The sequence below is a fragment of the Sylvia atricapilla genome, chromosome 3 (assembly GCF_009819655.1).
Source record: "Sylvia atricapilla isolate bSylAtr1 chromosome 3, bSylAtr1.pri, whole genome shotgun sequence".
NCBI classification, from domain to species: domain Eukaryota; kingdom Metazoa; phylum Chordata; class Aves; order Passeriformes; family Sylviidae; genus Sylvia; species Sylvia atricapilla.
Genome location: NC_089142.1, coordinates 64,298,886 through 64,320,517, shown reverse-complemented (window position 1 = coordinate 64,320,517; position 21,632 = coordinate 64,298,886). Strand labels below are relative to the sequence as shown.

At 37.7% G+C, this 21,632-nt stretch overlaps 1 protein-coding gene across 1 annotated transcript in view; it reads right to left on the bottom strand.

Annotated features, from left to right (window-relative positions):
• Positions 1–21,632, bottom strand: part of MAP3K5 (mitogen-activated protein kinase kinase kinase 5) — a 99,736-nt gene that overhangs the window by 22,949 nt on the left and 55,155 nt on the right. The window contains exons 9-15 of the mRNA XM_066315607.1: positions 19,723–19,882; positions 17,492–17,645; positions 14,887–14,994; positions 9,683–9,732; positions 5,592–5,687; positions 3,985–4,066; positions 2,473–2,606 (exon numbers count right to left, since the gene is read on the bottom strand). Of these exons, the coding sequence (XP_066171704.1) occupies positions 2,473–2,606; positions 3,985–4,066; positions 5,592–5,687; positions 9,683–9,732; positions 14,887–14,994; positions 17,492–17,645; positions 19,723–19,882 (784 nt within the window). The remainder of the gene's footprint in view (positions 1–2,472; positions 2,607–3,984; positions 4,067–5,591; positions 5,688–9,682; positions 9,733–14,886; positions 14,995–17,491; positions 17,646–19,722; positions 19,883–21,632) is intronic.

Genomic DNA, 21,632 nt, shown 5'->3' with positions numbered 1-21,632 from the left:
ACTGACCTTTAGTTCCCTGGATCTTTCTTATTCCCTTTTTAAAAACTTGGGGTTTGTTTCCCTTTTCCAGTCAGTGGGAACCCATGGATGTAACTCTTCAGGCTCCATGGACTTGTGCATGTTCAGGTTCCTCAGATGGCCTCAAACCTGATCTTCTACAGTGGGTGGGTTTTGATTCTTCCAATCCCTGCCTTTGCCTCCTGTGACTTGAGTGGTGTGGGGTCACCCTGATCTTTTTCAGCCTCCTGATGTTCGCATTTTTGTAATAGAGTTTCTCACAAATTGTCATGTAAACAAAGTGATATTTACATTCCTCTATGGAGGAGGGACAATTGATAAACTTCTAATTTGACCAGTGGGATTGAAGCAGTAGCAACCTCATTCTCCAATCCCTGGTCATTGTCCAAAATCTATATAAGTCGAAGTCGAAAAATAAACCTCTCTTTTTTTGCCCTGACAACCTGACAGTGTGTGTATTCATTTCATGTCCTATAGCGACACCGTGGCTGAAGCACTTGTTGAAGATGAAGGCAGAAAAGCTGTCAAATACCTCAGCCTTCTAATGTCCTGGATAACCAGGTGTCTCATTTCCTTCTAGAGAAGGTGCACATTTTCCCTAATCTTCCTTTTATCACCATGTACTTACGGAAGCTTTTCATTATGTCCTTGACATCCCTGGCCATATTTAGTTCTATTAGGTACTCTAGCTTTGCTAACCTGATCTCTGGCTACTCACAATATCCAATTTCTCTGTATTCCTCCCAGCCTACATGTCCTTGCTTCCTTCCTTTGTAGGCTTCCTTTATGTGTCTGAGTTTTCCAGGAAATGCTTGTTTCTTAAAGCAGCTGTCCTGGCTTTTTTCCCCTGATTTCCTCTTTGTTGAAATGGAGAATGTGTCTCTTTAGTCTAACATTTTCTGATAAGTAAATTTTTCAATAACTTTCATTTAACATGTAGCAAAATTGAAGACTCACTGCTTTTTGCATAGAAATATTTTAATTTCCACCCCTGCTTCATTTAGAACTTAAATATTTTTTTACAAATTCAATAGGTGGTAATTCTTACTTTTAAAATGATACAAATTAACTTTAGAGATTGTTTTCTTCCTATAAACTTCTTTCATAGTGTGAAAAGATCAGGTTACAATTAACCAGAAGTGAATTAATATTTTTTTCTTTTTTTGCCATTGAAAGAATAATACTTGAAATTAATTCTGGAAGCCTCTAAATGTTTAGATGAAAGACTAACTGTTTCCTAATCGTTTCTTTTGTGGTATGCTTTGGACACTGAACCTGAAATCTTTTCCCTTGAAAATTCTTTTAAAATGTGTATTGGAGAAGAAAAATCTGGATTTTTTTTTCCCTTTGAAGTAGTTACTGCTATATTCAGGCTAGCCTTCTATTAATCACAGTTGTTACAAGCAAATTTCTTCTAACATCCACAAAGTTTACAACTATTTTGAGTCAACAGATTGTTTTATGTAATAAGGTCATACTTTCTGGGAAGTTATAACATATATTGAAGTTCAGTTTGAAATAACAATATAGAGGATGGAAGGATTCCCATCTCCATAATCTAAGTTCTAGTACCGTTAAAATATTATGAAAACAGAAAAATTATTAGATCACATATTCATTTGAATAGCCTATCTATAAATGAATTCAAAAAAATTTAGAAGTGTTAATTTTTAAACGTCAAAGAAAAAAACCAAGTCAGAAGAGAACAACCAAAGAGAAGCCCACAAGGCAGAACCATGAAAAAGAAACTGAGATAAACTTGATAGTTTAATACAGTCAGTTTCATTTGAAAACTCTTTAGATTTCCTATCACTTTTATCACAATATTTGTGGAAATCTGTGTATACAAAATAGCATATACTGGAAGTCTTCAGATACACAGATACTAAGGACATTGAGTGCCTGGTCCTTACATGGCAACCTTTATACAGGAGAGAGGGTTACACATACATAGAGACACTCTGCGTTAAAAAAAATTTCATGAAGGTACTCTTCCACATGATTTATTCTAATGCTACGTGGCTTCAAAATAAATGGTGCAAAAACAAGAAAGAAAAATGTCTTTATCAACAATTCAGGCCCAGAATTTTAGAGGACTGCACAAATCCTGGATTTCAGTAGGTCTTTTATATGGACACGCCTCAGTATGTCTAAGTAGATAGGGCTCATTGCCAGGTATTTGAGTGATATTCTGCACTTCAGTGGGCTTTTTGGTTTAATGAAAAAGTACTAGTACCAAATCCAGCAAACATCTAAATTCTCAGTTGTGATCACAATCTGCTCCACACCTTGGAAACATCTAGTTACAAAGATAGGAAACACCACTATATACCACAGACAGGTAACTTATGGGCAGCTTTGTAGAAGAGGCACTCCTTGATCAGCAAATTCATTGCCCACGTTAGTGACAAAATCACATAATGCACAAAATTTGGAATTAGCCAGTTACTATACCTGCTGTCTCTCTCTGGGATTTCTTTAATAGCAATCCTGACCTGATTGCTCAGATCTCGTCCTGCATATACAACGCCATAGGTTCCTTTTCCCAGAATGACTCGCTCACCATTCTCATCATAGTCGTAATCATACTGCAAAACAAACAACAACAACGTGAAACGGAACAGAAGGATCGCATTTACTCCCTCTGACCTGTGATCATAACTAAGGCATCTAGGATGCTAGTAGCTTTCTGCGGAACACAGAGGGTAAAAAAAAAAAACAAAACAAGCCACTTTAAGCAGACAGCTGGGATAGCGTGCAGACACACCTGTGTTTCCTCAGCGGTTTCCGAGGCAGCTGTTTCAGGGCAGTGCCCGAGCGGGGCCGTGCCCGGTGAGCGCAGCCCGGCCGGCGGCAGAGGGCGCCCGCCCTGCGCCAGACCGAGAGCGCGGCTCCGCCGGGAGCGGGGCAGGACACGCTCCATCCCTCCCGGGGCCCTCCTGACCTCCCCACGGCATCCCAAACCAGCACAGCCGCCGCTCTGACACGGCCAGGCTGCCCGCAGGCTGTGCCGATGGAGGTTACTCAGCGCTGCGAGTTAGAATTCAGCTGAGTTTGAATTTCAGTGTTGAAGGCCATCCCAAAAACATGTGTTAGAGAGATTACCGGTCTGTCCTCTTGTGTAACACAGACACAGAATTTCACAAGCTCACTCCTGGGCTAAAACCCAGTATCTTAGGTCTAGTTAAAGTATTTCTTAATTTATTCCATATAAAGATGGGTACATTTTTAATAAACAAAAGGAATCTGCTACTTCTTTTAGTAGTTTGTTTCAACAATTAATTATTCTCATGGTGGAGTCATGCCTCTTAATTAAATTTTTTTATTGTCATCATCGAATTACATTTTATTCAACAGATTAAGGAGACCATTAGCACACTGCTATTTTTCCTGGAAAAATACTTATCCACTTTAATCAAGTCACCCATGGCCTTTCTTTTTGCCAAGATAAACAAACAGGCACCCTAAGGGTCTCAATAGAGGCTCTCTTTCTCTGCCACAAGTCACTCTAGTGGTTTCCCTTTGTCTGATCTCCGATTTCAGAGAGAGGATGTTATAAAATGTGTTATGAATGTGTTATAAAATGCCAACATCCAAACTGGGACAGAAGGCTGTCTGTACTCATTACACAGCACTGACTCTCTCATTTAGTTACGGATGTCTCCAAACCTTCAGGACACTAGAATTTCATGCGATAGGACAGGGCCTTAGGTAACTTCTCCTGCTCCCTGCCACCTCAAAGAAAGCTTAAACACTTTAACTGCTGCATTGCACCCAATAGCACAGTCCTCCCTCTCCATCTCTATGTGTGCTCTGATAAAACTCCAGGTGAGAACACAGCATAAACAGTAACTTCACTAACTAACTTTACTAATCCCTGTAAAAGGAATGAATAATTTACTTCAGTAAAGTGCTAGAGTAGAAGCCCCTAATTTTGTAAGTTGGGAGAAAAAAAGGTACAAATACCTCTAGAGAATCTCCATCACATTCCCCTTCCTCCGTAGTCTTCCCCATTTCTTCAGTGATACTGTTCACCATGTCAAAAAATCTGTTAAAAAAAAAAAAGGAGGAAAAAAGCAAACACACACTTGAGCCAGTAACTTGAGACAGAATAAAGTAATGAAGAGGCCAAGAGAGGACTACAGTACAGCAATTATTATTTTTTCTAACTATGTAATAATAATGCATATATACATGTATGTAATTTGTACTGTAAGTATAAATTCAATGTATAAGTTTGCTTGTCAGAAGAAAAAGATTGTTTACATGATGATTAGCCATCAAAATCTGAAGTTTTTCTACATCTTTTACATGTACAAAATTTCCATTATATGTGAAATTATTAATGGAACTTGTATTCCAAAATCTACCACTGGGTTGATATTCTCATCTTATACCACGATTTTTTTATGTCCATTGAAAGCACTGGAGCATTATGAAAAGTGCTGGGAAGTCCTACTACATTTGGAAGAGGTTTTGTAGTGTAGGAATTCTAGCTTCAAGTTTTTCCTTCAATGAAAAGGATGTCTATTTCATAACCATTCATTTTAAAAATACTATTAGAAATTACTTTTACCCTTCTGAAAGAAGGCAAGTACAAAAACAATGTTATGCTAAGGTATTGCTTACTAATCTCTAAAGAAGAGCTCAGATGTGAAGGGAAATGAACATGGCCAAAGAACCTATATGAACTGGAATAGATGAAAGAACAAGCTAGAGATTAGGCTGTGAAGTAGATCCAGTCATTTATAGAGAGTATTGCAGTGATTTTAGGCAAATTTGCAGCCATTTTAGCACAAAAAGATGTGAAATTTCCTTTGGGAATACTTCCAGGATCAATTCAACACCACAGCCTCAAGCTCATGGAGCAGAAACACAGCTTACAGAAACTGAGACTTCCCTAATTTTGTGCAACAAAGCTTTCCCAAATTTTCTGCAGGGACAAAGGTACAATCTTACTTTTGTAAACATATGCTAATGTAAAGGAAATCAAGTGTGCTTTTTTAAAATTATAAATAAGATTATTGTTGCCTCAAGTTTGCCTGTTTTTCACTTTCTGCAGTTCGCAGAGAGGCTGACAGCTTCTCTGCGAACTGCAGAAAGTGAAAAACAGGCAAACTTGAGGCAACAGATTATATTACAGTTACAGAGAAATCTTGACCAGATTATGTTGTTATTCCAAATGTTCGCACTTCCGTAAGTCCTTCTAAAGTTTAGGATGTTTTATTGAACTGGAGACACACACTTTAAGTAAGCCATAATATGATAAGTATTACAAAACTAATCCCAGAAAGGTGTGTGTAAAAAAAAAAATTAGATTTATAATTGCATTTATTTCTAATGTTTGCCTGAGCTTGTTCTTTGACCCTTCATCCATTCATCCACAGGGTGCTGTGTACTAAGCTTTCACACAAATGATGCTGATTACAGAGGATGCCAAGATTAACTTTCACCATAGTTCTGAGACAGTCAGTCCCTGTTGTGCATGCCGACACCATCTATCCCATCACAGGCCATGTTTCGTTGGTTTTTTTTGTTTTTTTTGTTTTTCTGAAATAACAGCAGTGACCCACCTTCTACAATGAAGTTCTGTGCAGAAATAGATTTGAAAGTCATCTGAGTTGTGCAGCACGTACAAGAAACAGCATCGTTCTTCAAACTTTGAAATGCTGAAAGAACAGCCAAGAAAGTTATTGGAACGATGCATTTAGACTTCTACCAGCTTTTTAAAACCATACAGATCAATCCATTTAACATGGGAAAGCACCAGATTAAATCTGAGAATCTATAATTATTCCTTATGGTAAAATCACTCTCTTGTATCCTCTACAGTTCACATTCTGATATTTGCTATCATTCAGCTTGCCCCACTTGTCCACACATTGCCCAAGAAAGAGCAGAAGCAAAGAAATTCATAGGAATGTTTCTGTTGACCTGTGACATTTTCATCTTCAGTACATTTAGGTAAGGCCCTTAATTTTCACTCCTGCAACCAGAATGAAACATCCTTTCAGGATCATATTAGAAAGCTGGACTTTGAACTGAAATAATGAGCTCTCTGTGTTTTAGACATCAGCCACAGCTCAATCTTGAACACAAAATTTTCTACTCAGTTCCTCGTTAATTGGTACCTTCGTAGTAAGTTGGAAAAGTATTTTTAAATTAAGTCAGCATCTAAATATGAGGTGAAGTATTTTATTGCCCTTTGCCACTCATGTCTTCCTTGAGTTTTGGTTTTATCTGCTATAACTGCAGAGCAAGGATAAAGAGGAGGCATGTAAGCCATTTTCTTATAGATGCATAAATGTCTCAACGGAAAAACAGAAGAGGTGCAGACTCCTGTACAGTTTTCAGCTTTCTGACCCAAGTAGGTGGCAGTTCATGCAAAGATATTCATTCACCAGAACTGTTTTACATGCATGCCATTACTCTGCTTCTTATAGAAAATATTAAATGTTATTTGAAATAGCTCTTTCTGTAACTTTGTTACATATTGAGTGTCAGCTGCCAAGCTGATGCAGTATAATTGATTCTTACTCTATTGGAAAAGGCCAGAGGGAAATGGCTAGGGGTTACAAGGGATAACAGCGTAGTATTTGAGAAACCAAGACAAATTAGGTCTCCTTATTAAGCTTATTAATATACTGGATAAAATCCACAGTCCTAGTGAAATCAATCTATTTTAGATGGATCAAGACAGCCATCATGTTATTACTTAATTTGTAGCGCAATAAAGTAGAATTATGCATTATGTTGTGCCAAAGGGTTTGATTAACATAATGGGGTTTTTTTAAGTATCACAAACTGCTTGGAATTTTGAACCTTAATAGGTGTTCAAAATTGTCTGATCCTTGTTCTCCTTTATGATTGCACTATTGTAAAACCCTGTAAGTTTTGGTAAACAATTTACTCTTTAGACAAGCTGGGAGGCCTGCCTATCATGAAGCTACTTATGAAAAGAGTGAGCTTCATTATAAGAATATTTGTCTCTAGGTGTGGTGACTCATTTGTTTTTACATTAGGAAAATTCATAAATGCTAAGTAGTGTACACATTTAGGAAGACAGTCACTGCCCTGAGCTTATAAACTAGCTTTTAAGTCAAGCTTTTCAAGTATGTAAGTAAACTCTCTAGATATGGAGTAACTAATATTAACAGAATTACTCTCTCAAGTTCCATGTGCATAGAAACATTTTACTGACTAAACTGTCAGCTGAAATGTGACATGCCCAGAAACCACTGACAAACACAGCAGTGAATAAAAGGGGAAGAATGTGGAGTGTACACAGAGGCCAGAGAAATTCATAAATATTTAAGATCTTTAAGTGAGGGTTTATATTGCTTATATGTTGCTTTCCTCCCTGAAAAAAAAAAAAAAAAAAAAGGAAGACTAAAATTCACCCAAGTTATAAAAAGACACAGGGATAATTTGCTCAGGAAGTGCCTCACTTTGACAGTGCCCCAGCAGACGTAGCACCCACTGACATCTTCAACAGCGGAACTGGGGCTGAATTCACCAAACTCCAACAACAAACAGGCAAACAGGGAAGCACAGCCTTGTGTTGTGCCCGGCTCATGTACATCCAGAACTCTCCTTATTGATAAGAAATACTGCAAATGCTGTAAGTACTGATTACCAGTACTTCCAGATGAAGCAGCAGATTAAACAGCTGAACACTGACAGGAATCACAGAAAAGGACCTGTGTGGAACTTCAGTGTATTTTCTAGAAGTCCAGCAGTACAGGCACCTCTTATTGTTGTAATTAAGCAGTCTGATGAGATTCAAAGCTCCAAGAATTTGGGATGGAAGACAAATATCCTTGTCTCAAGCTTGCCTCAGTTCTTGAACTAGGAAACAAACTGGATGCAGACCTCTGGGGCACTTTCCCACAGAAACAACAGAAGTAGTGGGTATTTCATAATCCAGGACTTCTCCTGAAGAGTGAGTAAAAGCCAACTTGTAGTCTAGCAAACTTCAGTCTGCCACTTTCATTTTTATTTTTCATTGGAAAAATAAATTTCTTATCTTCTTGCTCATATGCTGTCAGCTCTGCAGAACAGTAGGAGCTTTGCTTGATAACCTAAGATGCAAAGTCCCTGGGGCAAGCAGCCATGTTCCAAAAGCTCTGATAAATCCTTTAAAGAATAACATCATTTTCTGGGCCAATTCACTAAGAAACACTTGTATTTAAGAGGTCAAGAAGGCATATGGCAAAAGCAGAGGTATTTACATTGCCACACAAACTGCTAATCGATGAGTTTCTTGTGCTAAAGCCAATTGCTACGACTTCCTGCATACAGAGTGTAATTTAGCACTGTTTTGCTCAGAGACTTCTACATACTTTCCAAGTTGCTTTGCAGTTCTTGAGAGCTGAACCCTATTACTTGTGAAACAAAATGTTGATTACACTGGCTGTTACACAGCACATAAAAGTGACCTCCTGTCACTCCTGTGAAGTATTTACAAGACCATGAGCCATTTCAAAGCAAGGTGTGTCTTCAGACCTGCTGCCTCCTTAAGGAGTGCCACAAATATTTTCGGAGGTCCTTGTCATAAAAGCCTCCAAGATCATGTACAAAGACCTGCCTTGTACATTAAAGCTGCATTTCTAAAGCTGACTATTACTAGTCAGGGCTGAGAATCCTTATAAAGCTGGGAACTGCCCCTTCCTAGACTGCTTTAAGTCTAGGAGCTTCAAAGTAGCCAAAAATATTCTTGATACAAAAATAGATTAGAAGCAGGCCTAGTTCTGCAGGCTCGCCCACTCCAAACAATACTTGCCTTCATAAAACTAGGAAAAAACCCCTGTAAAACGCTGAAAAATCAAGTGATCAGAAACTTGCATATATTTAAAAGAGGAAGAAAAAGAAAACCTTATTCAGCTTTATGCTTGCATAAGATATTTCCCCCTGCAGCTCCTCATGGAGGGAGCCAGAGAGTTCTCTAAGAATTCACAGTGGCTCTTGGCTCACTGTAAAGTCATCTGAGTTGTTTTGGACATCTGTTCAGACAAACTGATTGGAAAATCAATTGAAAAATTTAATGATAATTCAGTTTAAATAACCAAAGCAGAAGGTTACACTAGAAACAGTACTAACCACAGCATGGTTTAATAAGGGGAAGGAAAAGCCAAAATGACAGTAGATAAATAAATAAATTCTTTCTTACCCTCTTTTTTTTAGAAGCACACAAAAACATACTGTAGCCAAAACCCAAACTAGAATGAACTAAGCATATCGTTGCAATTTTTGGCTAAAATAAGCTGAATCCCACAGGACTGAATTTTCGTGTGTATTGATAGTTTGGTGTTTTTAAGTTACTTTTTGGAAGGAAAAAGAATCATCCATCTGTGCAAAAACGTCCTGCAGACATAGCAACAACTCTGTGTATGGAACAGTTATTATTAGAACAGAGCAACGACTATTTAAATACGTAAGTTTTCTGGATCTTTTCTTTTTAATTACGCTAAAAGGAAAGTGGAAAGTTGCAGGATGACAAATATAGATAAATCCAAGGAAAAAGATACTAAGATGAAGAATAGATTGCAAAAGGTTACAGCAGTGATAGAATATCACTTTCACTCCAAGGTCCACAGCAGCAGCATAATACAAAATTCATTAAATTACTCCTTTCATTTCACAACAAAAAAGGGAATCAACTTACCTTACCCCCCTAATAGAAGCAGCACAGAAGTTCCACTCATGGATACCTTTCTGTAACACACAGTAAAAAATAAAGAAATAAACAAAATATTCCTCCTTATGGATAAAGGCCCAGTAAACATATCTTCTAGAATAAAGTTCATTTGATGGAAAGGGAAACGCTCGAATGACAACAGTCTATTATCTGTTAACACCTATTTTTCAAGGCTTTTATTTATTTATTTATTTATTTATTTTTTCACCTGAAACCAATGCAACAGAAGCTCTTCATAGAAATTTTGGGTTACTTCTTCAATATTTATGCTCCAAACAGAATTTACTATTTTAGAAAACATTTAAAAGAGCAGATCAGAAGAGATGCCAGTATGGCCTTGTTTGGATACTGAATTTGGGATTAGATGTGATACTCATGAAAGGAGGGGGTAAAATATTCCAGCTCTGAGAATAATGAAAGCTTGCTCTGCACACTCGATTCCCTAGTGTGGGAGAAAGCCAGGTGGAGAGAGCTACACAAGTAGAAAGCCTAATGCAGGAGAGTGAAGTATGGAATTCTTGAAAAGCAGGAAGAATTGCTCAAATATGAAGGCAAAGTGTCCAAAGAAACAGAAAGGAAACTTTCAGTAGGAATCCTGAAGAAAGCAATAAGAATGCACCAAAACCCCTAAGAGCTGCTGGAGTGAAAACATGACTGGAAGAAAGAAGCCACCCTATGAAAACACTAAGGGCCAGGCCTCATTTATTTTCATATCTTTTAAATTTACAACTGTCACATTCAGCAGAACTGAGTTTTCTGTAGACAGTTATACTGCTCTATGTTTATGTTCTATTAAAACTTTATTGTAACTAACAGAAGCCTTTTGTATCTTCTAAAGAAAACATTCTCCTTTCAGGAAAAGGTGGGACTACACCACCTCACAGCCCTGGCAACATTGGGATCCCACCACAATGAGCCACATATTTGAAGAACCTTTGCTTTCTGCAGCTGAATTTCATTTGGCATTTTAGTGAACTGAGCAAGGGCATACTGTCAAACAGAAGCGTAATCAAATGCATTCCAAAAGATTTGAAAATGTGTAGCTTAAAAAATGAATAGTGAAATACACAGAAGTCAGAACAGATACACCACTGAAATAGCTGCACCATGTGCAGAAAACAACAGTGGAAATTACTCTCCCAGCTATAACAGCCTTCTACGAGGATTCCTACATCAATTTTTCCTTCCTCTGTAATTCTTTCCTTCCTGCTCAAATCACATTAAATGTTGTGATGCTAATATGAAATGCCTAACACAATAGAACTGAAATACAAGCAGACTTCTTTCTTGGTGCACAAGTGTCATAACTATTCTAAGTGTAAAATATAAAGCAGTAACTTCAATATCTCTTCAATGTTGAACGGAGTAAGGGTTTCTTTCGTGGAGTAAAGGAACAGCAGGGTAGCCCAATATTAGGAAAAGCTGGATTTGCATCTTGAAGTGGAACTAACTGATGTTAGTTATGGCATGTTTCTGAAATGGTGCCTGGTTCTCTTACATGAAGGAAGATCAACTCAATCCCTATGCTAAGGAGGAGGGGTTTCTGCACAGTCTTTTACAACTCCCTTCATATACAAAATCTGCTAGTTTCCAATTTTCCATGCCTGTAAACTCTCTTCAGACCTTAGCTATTGGTGCTGGTCCAATTCCCACTACTGGGAATAATCTGCAATCTAAATAAGTTGAAATATACCTCCAGAGAGGCAGAAATGCTCAAGAAACATAAAAAGTAGCATTAGTATCCATTTTTTTACCTGTCATTTATTAGCACCTAATCTCTTAAATCTTAGTTACCACACAAAGTTCTCAAGAAATGAAATAATATGAAAGTTATGTCCCTTCATGATCTTGCCAAGCTTTGAATACATTGGAGTAAATATATCAGGCGTGCTATCCAAATTCAGCATCTGTTCTTTGGTTAGGCAAAAAAATCATCAGCTACCCAAAACAAAACTCAAAATGGATTCAGAAGCCAAAGCAAAACAGAGACAGGCTGTTCTATTTCAAACTTACAAACAGCACTGCTGCATTCCTCTAACCCCATGCGGGAAGGGCTGCTAAAATTAGGGAACTGCAAGGCAAAGGTAATGTGCATTCTACAAAATAAAATGCTGTCTGATTTCTCTTGGGATTTGTTTATCTTAAATTCAGTATTATTAAAGACATAAATGTTAAAAATATGTTGCTAAAAAGCAACAAAAAAGAAAGAGGCTACATTATTTATCCTGGTATTGACTGTCATTTGTCTGTTTAATACAAAAGTGCCAGCTGCAGGCTCCACTGAGTTTCAGTTTGGATTTGAAATGGAAATTCAGCTTCTTTGTGCATTAAAGGAAGTTCATACACTTTGGAACTCACAGATCTTATTCTTGGAGCAGTGACTGAACTCTGGAAAACAAGAAGAACCATTAATTTATGTGCCAAAATGAACTGAAATCTGAAGCATGAATTGCTAAAGCTCTGACAGAGCTATGGTTGGTAGATTGAACTTGGATAGATGAAGAAGTTTCCATATGCAGCTAACATGTCCTTGCAGTAGAGGTAGGTGGTCATTGCTTGTTAATCAGCCCCCAAAATGCTTGTTTTCAAGGTACTAAGGACCAAAGTATGAATCTTCCTCTGCGCAGTACACTGACAGGTAAGACATTCTTTTCCTTCACAAATTTTCTTAGTAAAGACAAATATTATACTAGTTATATTCAGCTGAAAAGGAAGCTGGTGCCTCCCAATTTTTCTAGTCCCTTTTCTCCCTGTGAGATTTCTGATGGATTCTAAGGACTTTGACAAATTGCAAAAGACTATAATTGTACAGCAGAAGGAGTAACTACCAAATTGCCCATTGCATTCTTTTGATGGGTGTGATGGCTCACAGGGTACAGAGAATCAATCAGACTCCTGGCTACTCAATAAGCTCACCACAGTAAGGATTCTGGCCAGAACAAAAGTACATTAGACACTTAATGTCTAATGCAAATGATTAAGGCTAGGCCAGAAAAATAGGAAAACATATTCCACAGAAAATACAAAGACACATGCCTCACATCAGGAAGGAAAATGGGAGAACAGAAAGAAATGTTTAACATGCAATAAAGAAACACCTATCTTCTGAACACCAAATAGACCAATACATCCAAGTCCTTTTCCCAGACAGAGAATAACTAGCAGTTAAATGACACAGCTATGAAAAATGCCATTGCTGAATGTACCAAACAAAATATCCCAGTAGCTAAATGATAAATGAATGCACCATGGAATACACTTTTTAGAATATGAGTTCACATACTCAAGTGAGATTAACTCAAACTGGAACACAATGAAGCCATGGCAATGAGGTGCCATGTGGGGCCAGTACACCAAGCCTACTTGTTTTGCCTAAAAAGAAACCTACGCGAAAATCTCGCACTAAGAGATATTAGGATTCTTCTAAAAAATACTGTCAGGTAAACATCAGAGGGAGAAAGGAAACCACTTAATATAAACACTTTGTTACCAAAAGAACAAATGTGTATGAAATGTCAACAAATTCGGACTGAAAACTACAAGACCTAAGGTAACTCTCTTTCACTTTACCAGCAATATTCCACTCTTTGCTCTTCTAGAGTTGCAGTGGAATTCTCAAACCACTTTTCAGCATGATTGGTCAATTGTAAAACCTATACTAATATTCAGAAAGAGCTTGATCACTATTTGGGAAACATTATATCAGGAGAGTGTCTGCAGGAGGGGTGAACAGAACTAAATAGTCCAGAAAATTCCTTCTAGTCCTATGTTCCTTCTTACACTACAGTTAAGCCACTTAACAGAATGAAAAGTATTATTTGGAGATTAACTAAATATACACACAAAATAGTCCACAAAAGAAAAAAAAAACACCAAAAAACAAATAACAAACCATGTTCAAGTAGTTTCTAAGTGGAATAAATTCTGAATACAGAAATACTTTCCAAACAGGTATTTTAGAACAGGAAGATAAAGTCTGTAGTTCTGAAAAAATAATTATTTACTGTATGGTAAACTTTTTATTTTGCCCAAGAATTGCATACATTTGTTTTTTAAATTATTCTCAGAGGCTGAGCCCACTTCAGAGAACATCAGCCAGAATAAACCACAAATGAAAAGAAGTTTATTGGTCCAGGCAAACATTTCAGTTTTTTGTCTAAATATGCTATTTCAGCTGCCATTTATATTTGCTCATGAACTCACAACAAAAATTCCAGCTAGTAGAGTGTCATTGTATTTTGTGTTCAAAAACGTTTCATCTTTTACAGATTCCTAGCAGGAAAGCTGAAGATTGGACTTGCCAGTGTTAGGTTAACAACTGGACCTGGTGATCTTGAAAGTCTTTTCCAACTTAAACGATTCTATGGTTACCTGAAAAACAGGTCTTCATTGTCCTATCCTGCAGGCAAACAAAATGCTGCCATGGAACAATGAACAGCACTAGTTCTTACAAATCTCATCATTCCTGGTGTTAGGCCTCCAGCTGACTCAGTCTCCATTCACTCTTCATACACTCCTTCATTTTCCCGTGCTGACGTCCTTCTCTTAGGTTCTGGCATCCTCCCTGTCTTCCCTCTTACCCACATTTTGCTTCCTAAACATCCCAGAATGTAATAACCATTCTAGGTTTTCTTCTCCATTTCCATCTCCAGATTTTCTAAGCTCACACCTTAGACTATCCAGATTTTTCAAATCCTAGAGCATCCACCTATCCTTCAGCCAAATGCTTCTTTGGCATTTGATTGATTCTGCTCCCCTTTCAACATACCAGTCTCTATTTCTTTCATATTAAAGGAGTATTTATCCCAGCTTCACAGCAAGAAGATAGTTCTGTAAGTATAAGTAATTTTATGCTACATAATTGGTTTGATGACAGTAAATTGTAAACTACTATTGAAATCTAAAGCATCTTAAGATCTTGTATATTATACAATGGCTTAAACCAATCTGAAGGAAAACAGAAGTCATTTTGAAAAATGATGGGAAACAAAAGATCCATTGAAAATCAGGACAATCTTAAGCACAGCAGTATATATCAGCATCTTCCTCTATGTTACTAAAACACTTTTCTACTTTCCAGAATCATAATTAGATGCAACTGGTCACATGCTACATGCCTTACATACTGTGCATATTTTCAATTGTGAAAAAGGTTACAACTACAAACATACCTTATCATCAGGCAGCACATGCCAAATGGACACCGTCTTCTCCTCAGCTTCACTGTTGATGGAGAGATATGAGGGCTGATAGATTTTTGTTGGTTCTAATATTAAAACCTTGCAGAAAAAATAATTTTCAATAGTTAGTGCAAAACTGGTAGAACTTCAAAAGATATTGAAATCTCTTAAAACTATTCCTTTAGTCATACTATAGCAGGAAAAACAGGGAAATAATGAAAAGCAAAATTTTAGGTACTGGGCTAATTTAGTGTGGCTGACAGTAACTTAAGATTAAAAAAGAAAAAAAAAACCACTTTAATTTTTTTACATAAGGCTGCTATGTCTCAATTAGTAGCACATATCAATTTTGCAAATTATTTTTTTGAAAAATGTCAGGTTTTGAAATCTTTCTGTCAGAATTCAGTCTCCTACAATGCCACTCTAGAATGTCTATCTCCTGGTGGAGAAGATTCATGGTACACCTTTATCATCTTTTGGAAGAAGCATATTTGGGTGAAGGAGAGAAACATTAAACTAGAGCTGAACAGCTTTTGATTTAGACCACCATGAAGCGCAGCCACCAGGTCAAATGATTTTCTCAAAAGTAACAAGCACCACTGCAAGAGGCTGACAGCTAAAGAGTATAGAAAATGGTGTGGGATAATTGAAACAAAAACTAGAAGCATTGTTTAAAAGAGATGAGATGCAACAATGATTGACTAGGGCAAGTTGGTCCACATCTATTTTAAAAAGTATATAAACACCAAAGTAGAAAGTCTTGGAGAGAGCCATGTCTCCTCCTTCAGAGTTGATAAGCACAGAGATACACTGGAAGCAGTTCAGGGCTAAATTCTGAAAAGTACCTACACATTTAACTCTGTAAATGATAAGCAGTAGGAATTAAAATGTGTTGCTTGGCATCTTCAGACACTCATAATTTGTAAAATCTGATCTGAGCCATTTCACAAACTGTGATCTTTATCCTTTAACAAGTTGTCCATGCACTGTGTCACTTCCTCCTCTAAAGGCCAAAGTGATGAGACTGATGCTACCAGGTAAGAGAGTACCTAACAGCTTAGCTAGTGCCCATGGACAGTAGAGCTCTTAAGTTCCAGTTCTCAGAACAATTCACAATAAGGAAATATGAAAAAGCTTCCTTTTGAATAAATTAACTGTAATCTGGGAGAAGGGAGGGCAAAGAAAGTTGCTAATTTTAATTTTGTTCACTTGTTGAACTGTGTGATTTTCATTCTGAACTGGCATAAATAGAATTTTTGTATTGTGAAAAATCCCATGTCTGTCTGCAACACCAGTGTAGTCAGGCGACAAAATCACAAAACAGTCTGAGCTGGAAGGGACCCAGAAGGATCATGAGTCCATACAGGAATGGCAGCCATGACCTTGGCCTTGTCAGCTCCATGCTCCAACCAACTTCCTGAACAACACCATCAAACCATGTGGACACTGGTTTTGTCTCTTGGCTCATGCTATTGCAGTGATTAGCTTTCGTGTGCCTCCTAATATTAATAAAAATTCAAACCATTTTATTTGGACGATTTTATAAGTCAGAGCCTAATTTAAGCATCTAATTGAACTATGCCATCATATAAAAATCTAACAGGATTATGCCCTGTCTTATACAAAACCCAGAAGATTCAAAATATCTTTTGTTTCCCAGCAAAACTTTCTACCTGTTCCCATCAGAAAAGAAAAACTAGGCTCTTTAGACAGGCTTATGTTTTTTTTATTTTACTGCCTAAAGTTCTTGCTGTTCAACATCGAAGTCTTCCTTACAGTTTATCATCACATCTACACATGGAAGATAAAAGAACTGTACAAAACAACCTGTACGCACTTTAACTATCTGGGAGGCAATAGTAATTGCTATTTAAGACCAAAAGCTGGTTTTGATGATGGTTAGCTAAAAGGAATCACCAATACATTATTTCCTGGACATATACGGTTAATATGTATGGAGAACATGGACTTTTTTCACTGTATAATTTCAGGACATGGTACAGCACTGGGGCATCTAATAAAAATTCTCAGCAAAATTTTTGTGGAAGAAATCTAGAATAAACTAATATATACACACTTATAGTGCAATGTTTTTGAAATGCATTTTCTAGTAGCTGGAACAATAGATTTATGACCAGGCTGATTTTTAACCTCTCAAAAGGCACAGTAGAGTATTGGCAGTAGAGTATACAAAGTCTGCTGAGCTAGAAGAAGACTGAAATTAATTAAATATCTTTTTTTCAAAACACAGTATAGTTAATATATAATCACCTGGAGTACACTGTAAAAGTTTGATGTAGAAGCTATACACATTGGTATTAAACAATAATTAGCAAAATTCTATCTTGAATTTTTTCCTCATTACTTTTGTATGGAATACATTGTGCAACCTTGTACCCACATGCATTCAATTAAAATCAATCTAAGATGCAGGCCAAATACATTTCTTCTGGACAAACAGTTTATTGTCCGGCCACCTAAAAAGAAGCAGTGCTTTGTGCTCATTTCCTTTATATCACAATTTGTTTAAAAAAAACACATCCCCCAAAAATACAGCCAAAAAATGTCCCCAACACCCAACAAAACAGCCACTTACTGGAAACCGAACTACAGTCACATCTGTCTTCGTGGCTTCAACAAGGAAGTCCATCCAGAAATCCACAAGTTCCTGTTTGGCTGTATGTTGCTCTGGAGTCAGTCTCTTAAAATGCTGATATATCAAAATAGTCTCTACAATAGACTTCAGGTACCTGAGACCATCCAAACATACACAGATAGTAAATTCAGTACAGTTTCTAGGCAGTAATGTCTCTACCTTTAAACACAACTGAAGTATTCACCATTGCAACACCAAGGTTGCCAGTAACATTTTGCTTCTCTAGGATTGCTTGTCATAATAACAGTTCCCAACTAGAATGGGAAACATAGCTGCTATATGAGGGAACTGAAATATAAGAGAGTCCTGGAACACTCCTTCCTGCCCATATTCCTGATACCATACTCTGTCTTCTACCCTAAACCATGAACAATTCACAAAATAGCTAAATCCTCTACCTAAGGGCCAAATTGAGCCTATGTCAAACTTGTTTCAGTAATGACCTACCTCAAATAAATACTCAGGTGAAAAGTCCACTAGTTTACTTTCTACACTGTTCTATCTACTATATTGTGTCTGCATAGGCAAATATTTAATACAGATTTCTAAAACATGATTCTGGAACTGATTATCCCTCAAAGATGGTAACAGCTACATAAAGCAGTCTTTTGGCATTGCTAGGGAAGGGTAACAGCAGTACTGAATGTTTCCCCTAAATGCAGTTCATCCCCCTCTCTCTTGTTCTATTTTCTGGGGCAGATTTATGGGACTTTTTGATAAAATTGCTTTTTCTTGGTATTTTTGGAAAAAAAAATTGTAAACAATCTCATGCAATTTTTATGAATACTACAGCAATGAGATATACATGTTAGAAGAGGATTTATCACTGCTATCACTTTATCACAGTTGGGCTATTCATGGAAACTTTTGTTTCACCCTCAGAGGGTCTTTAGTGAATATTTCCATAGCTGTGAAATTTCCAATTATCCTTCTTAGGCCATTAGGATAGCTGGCTTAAGGTATTGTGTCTACTCCTGTTTGTACCAAGTGGGCCCTGCTATAAAGTAGGCAACAGACTGGGAAGGAATTACTCACATGAGAAATTTTTTCATGAAGCACAAATGAGGGAGCTGCATTTTCAGAGTTTAATCCACAGTCTTAAAGCCCAAAGGCACTGGGGTACATAAAATCCTGACAACCAGGAATTCATGAACTCTAGAAAATTCTACCAGGAGACTTCCAGAGAGTGCTATGCAGCTTCTTAGTAAAATATACACATAGTAAAAATGGAAAACCTTGCAAATAAATACACTGTAAAAAGCATTTATGAAATACTTTGTCTGAAAATGAGACTTTTTAAAAATTATGACAGTTTCTATGTAATGTCAATACAGAAGTACAATTCTGTATTTTAGCATCCCTCTGATCACCTTCTGGAGGTACACTCTATCCCCTACAGAAAGATAAGAATAATATGTTGTGATGCTCACTCCTATAATTAGCAGAGTGACAATTTTTTTAGTCAGAAAGGAGTCTTGGTTGTCCCCAACTAAGATGATCCCAGCCCTTAATGAGTAGGTGACTGGTCTTTAATTGCTGCCTATATCCACAGCAAGTGCCTGCTGTCAGAGCATACATCTCTTGGCCTTTGCATAACAAATGTTGAGTTTACAGGGTTGCCCTTAACCCTGGATTTATGGCCTTTCTGTTAATTGGACTTTGATCTGCAGTCTTCTCAACTGCTACAAGATGCAGCTTGCACCATAGACCTCATTTGTACTCAGTTCCTAAAACAACTGTTACGTGCCATAACAACCTTAACAGTATTTAAAGGTACAGCCAGGCCTCCCTAGCTGAGCTGTCTTCATTCCCCAAAACCTTCAGGCTGTTATGACTAGACTCACAAGCCACTACCACTTCTCTTCAGCAATGTAGCTGCAAGAAACTCCTCCTTTCTCCTTTGCCCTCAGAGGCGCTTGAAGTCCATGATGAATCTACCCTTCTCACACATCAAATTAAAAACCCATATCAGATCTACCCCTGCATAAGGGCAAAAGGGGAATAGAGTCCCTTCTCTGGATAAAAGTACAGTGAAATAATAAATACACAGCAAAATCTGTTAAAAAACACAAAACGTATCTCCTGTCAGCTGAATACAGCCTAATGTGAAAGCTGAGGGAATCCAATATTTTAAAACATAGGAAGGTACATGGCCCTGTTTATCACCTTACCATGCTGGTGCCTTTAGTTTAAACAGTTTTTCTGAAGCCTGGATCACTCTTATATGATCATTAGCCAACATACTGGCCCCCAAGAAAGATCCCACTTCCCAATAGCTTTGCAGTTTCTCCAAGCTCCCCTTTTTACCAAGCAGGCTGCTGATCTTTACTCCTGTAGCAAAGAGAATAACAAGCCACAAGATTTCATGTTAATGCAATTTTAAAATAACCATTTTCTTCATTCAAAATCTATTAATTGCTTACATTACTATACCCTCTCCATTTTGATAAAATAAGATGGAAATCATACTTACCAGTTAATGTTATATGCCTTCCAAACACCCTAATTGGTAGAAGACTTTTTTCCCCACCCCCTCTTCCTACAGGCTTCTCAAGAAAGGAACTTTAGGACATCACTGTCAGGACAAGGCCACAGTCAGATAACCTATGTTCTTGCATGGACCTCATCTGTAAAGGTAAATTGGGGCCTTAGGCTACACAACATAGCTGTAAAAACTTAACAGATGCTGAATAAGGCACCTATTATGTTTTTTTCTGCTTTGTTTTTTTGACTTACAAGCCCCAAGCCCCAAACTTACCTTTATAGACAAGGTCCCATGCAGAAGGAACAGATGATCCACTGGGCTTCTTCCAGCAGTGATGTTCTTTTAACTGCAGCAAGTCCTACCCCAATGAAAGACATCTATTAATATTCACAAGTCCCCCAGCAACTCAAGACTATGGAAAGCCTCAGGTTTTATTTTGACTTGCTAAGTTTGCTGAGAGCTACAGGCTCCCCTGTGGCCTTCAGAATGAGTTTTAGTTCATATGAGCTGCTACATACAGCTAACATGAGATTATGCTACACCATCCTCTGCAAAAAACCCCAATTTTCAGCTTACACAACAAGCCAGTCCATCACTCCAGTCTTTTATTCACTTTTCCCACACTACTCCACTATGACAGCTTCCCTCCCACATCATCTTCCTTTGTCCTTGATACTTGGGCTGAGTAGTCACAAGAAATTTCAATGCAACTGTTCATCTTGTTTTTTTCCTTAACCTTCCTTGAGTAGCTAGCAGACTAAACTCCATGGTGGAAGCAGTAATAAATATTATCAAAATGGGTATCATTACATAAGCTACATTTCACCCTACAAAGTTTATCTTGTTTTGTCACATTGCTCACATTTTTATAGCATCAATGTCAGGTAATGAAGACTTTTTAAAATGCCATAGATGCTACAAAGTATCTCTGATCTGCCTGAGAAATGTCACAATGTACATCACCTCCATCAGCTCCACAAGGTACCATGGTGACCATCTCTGCAAGGCCTTAAGCCAGGGTGCTACACACATTTACACTGTCAAAGAGACCACTTGAAGATGTACACCTGCACTAGTCAGTGGAGAATAGTCAGGGGGAATTTGTGTTGAAAGTGCTTCAACTTTGGCTGGGTTCTAGAGAACAAAATCTGAATGCTATCCAGAAAATACAGTAGATGGAAAAAAATTAATCTCCCTCAGGACTTTAGAGAAGCACTCCCCAGCAATATCTGCAAAGGCCAAAGGGCTCTACAAGAACGTCTAAAGCGTTTGCATGCATTTGATAGCAACACACAAGAAAAGATAGACACCTACTAAATTCCACAGGCTTTTTTAATGTGACTTCGTCACAAGAGATGTAAGGAACTGGTATCACAGGGATACAAGGATCATTTCAGCTGGGCATAGTTTTGTCAGGAGGAAGGGGAAGGGAGGAATTTAGCTGTGCATAGGGCCTTTGCTAAGCACTGGGTAATGGCACACACAGTTGCAGTGGCCACTGACCAGCTATCATAGGCTATTTGTCATGGAGAGCAGTAGCACAGTAGCTCTGCTTCACAGGCAGACAAGCTCTGCCATGCTTCACTGCATCTGCAG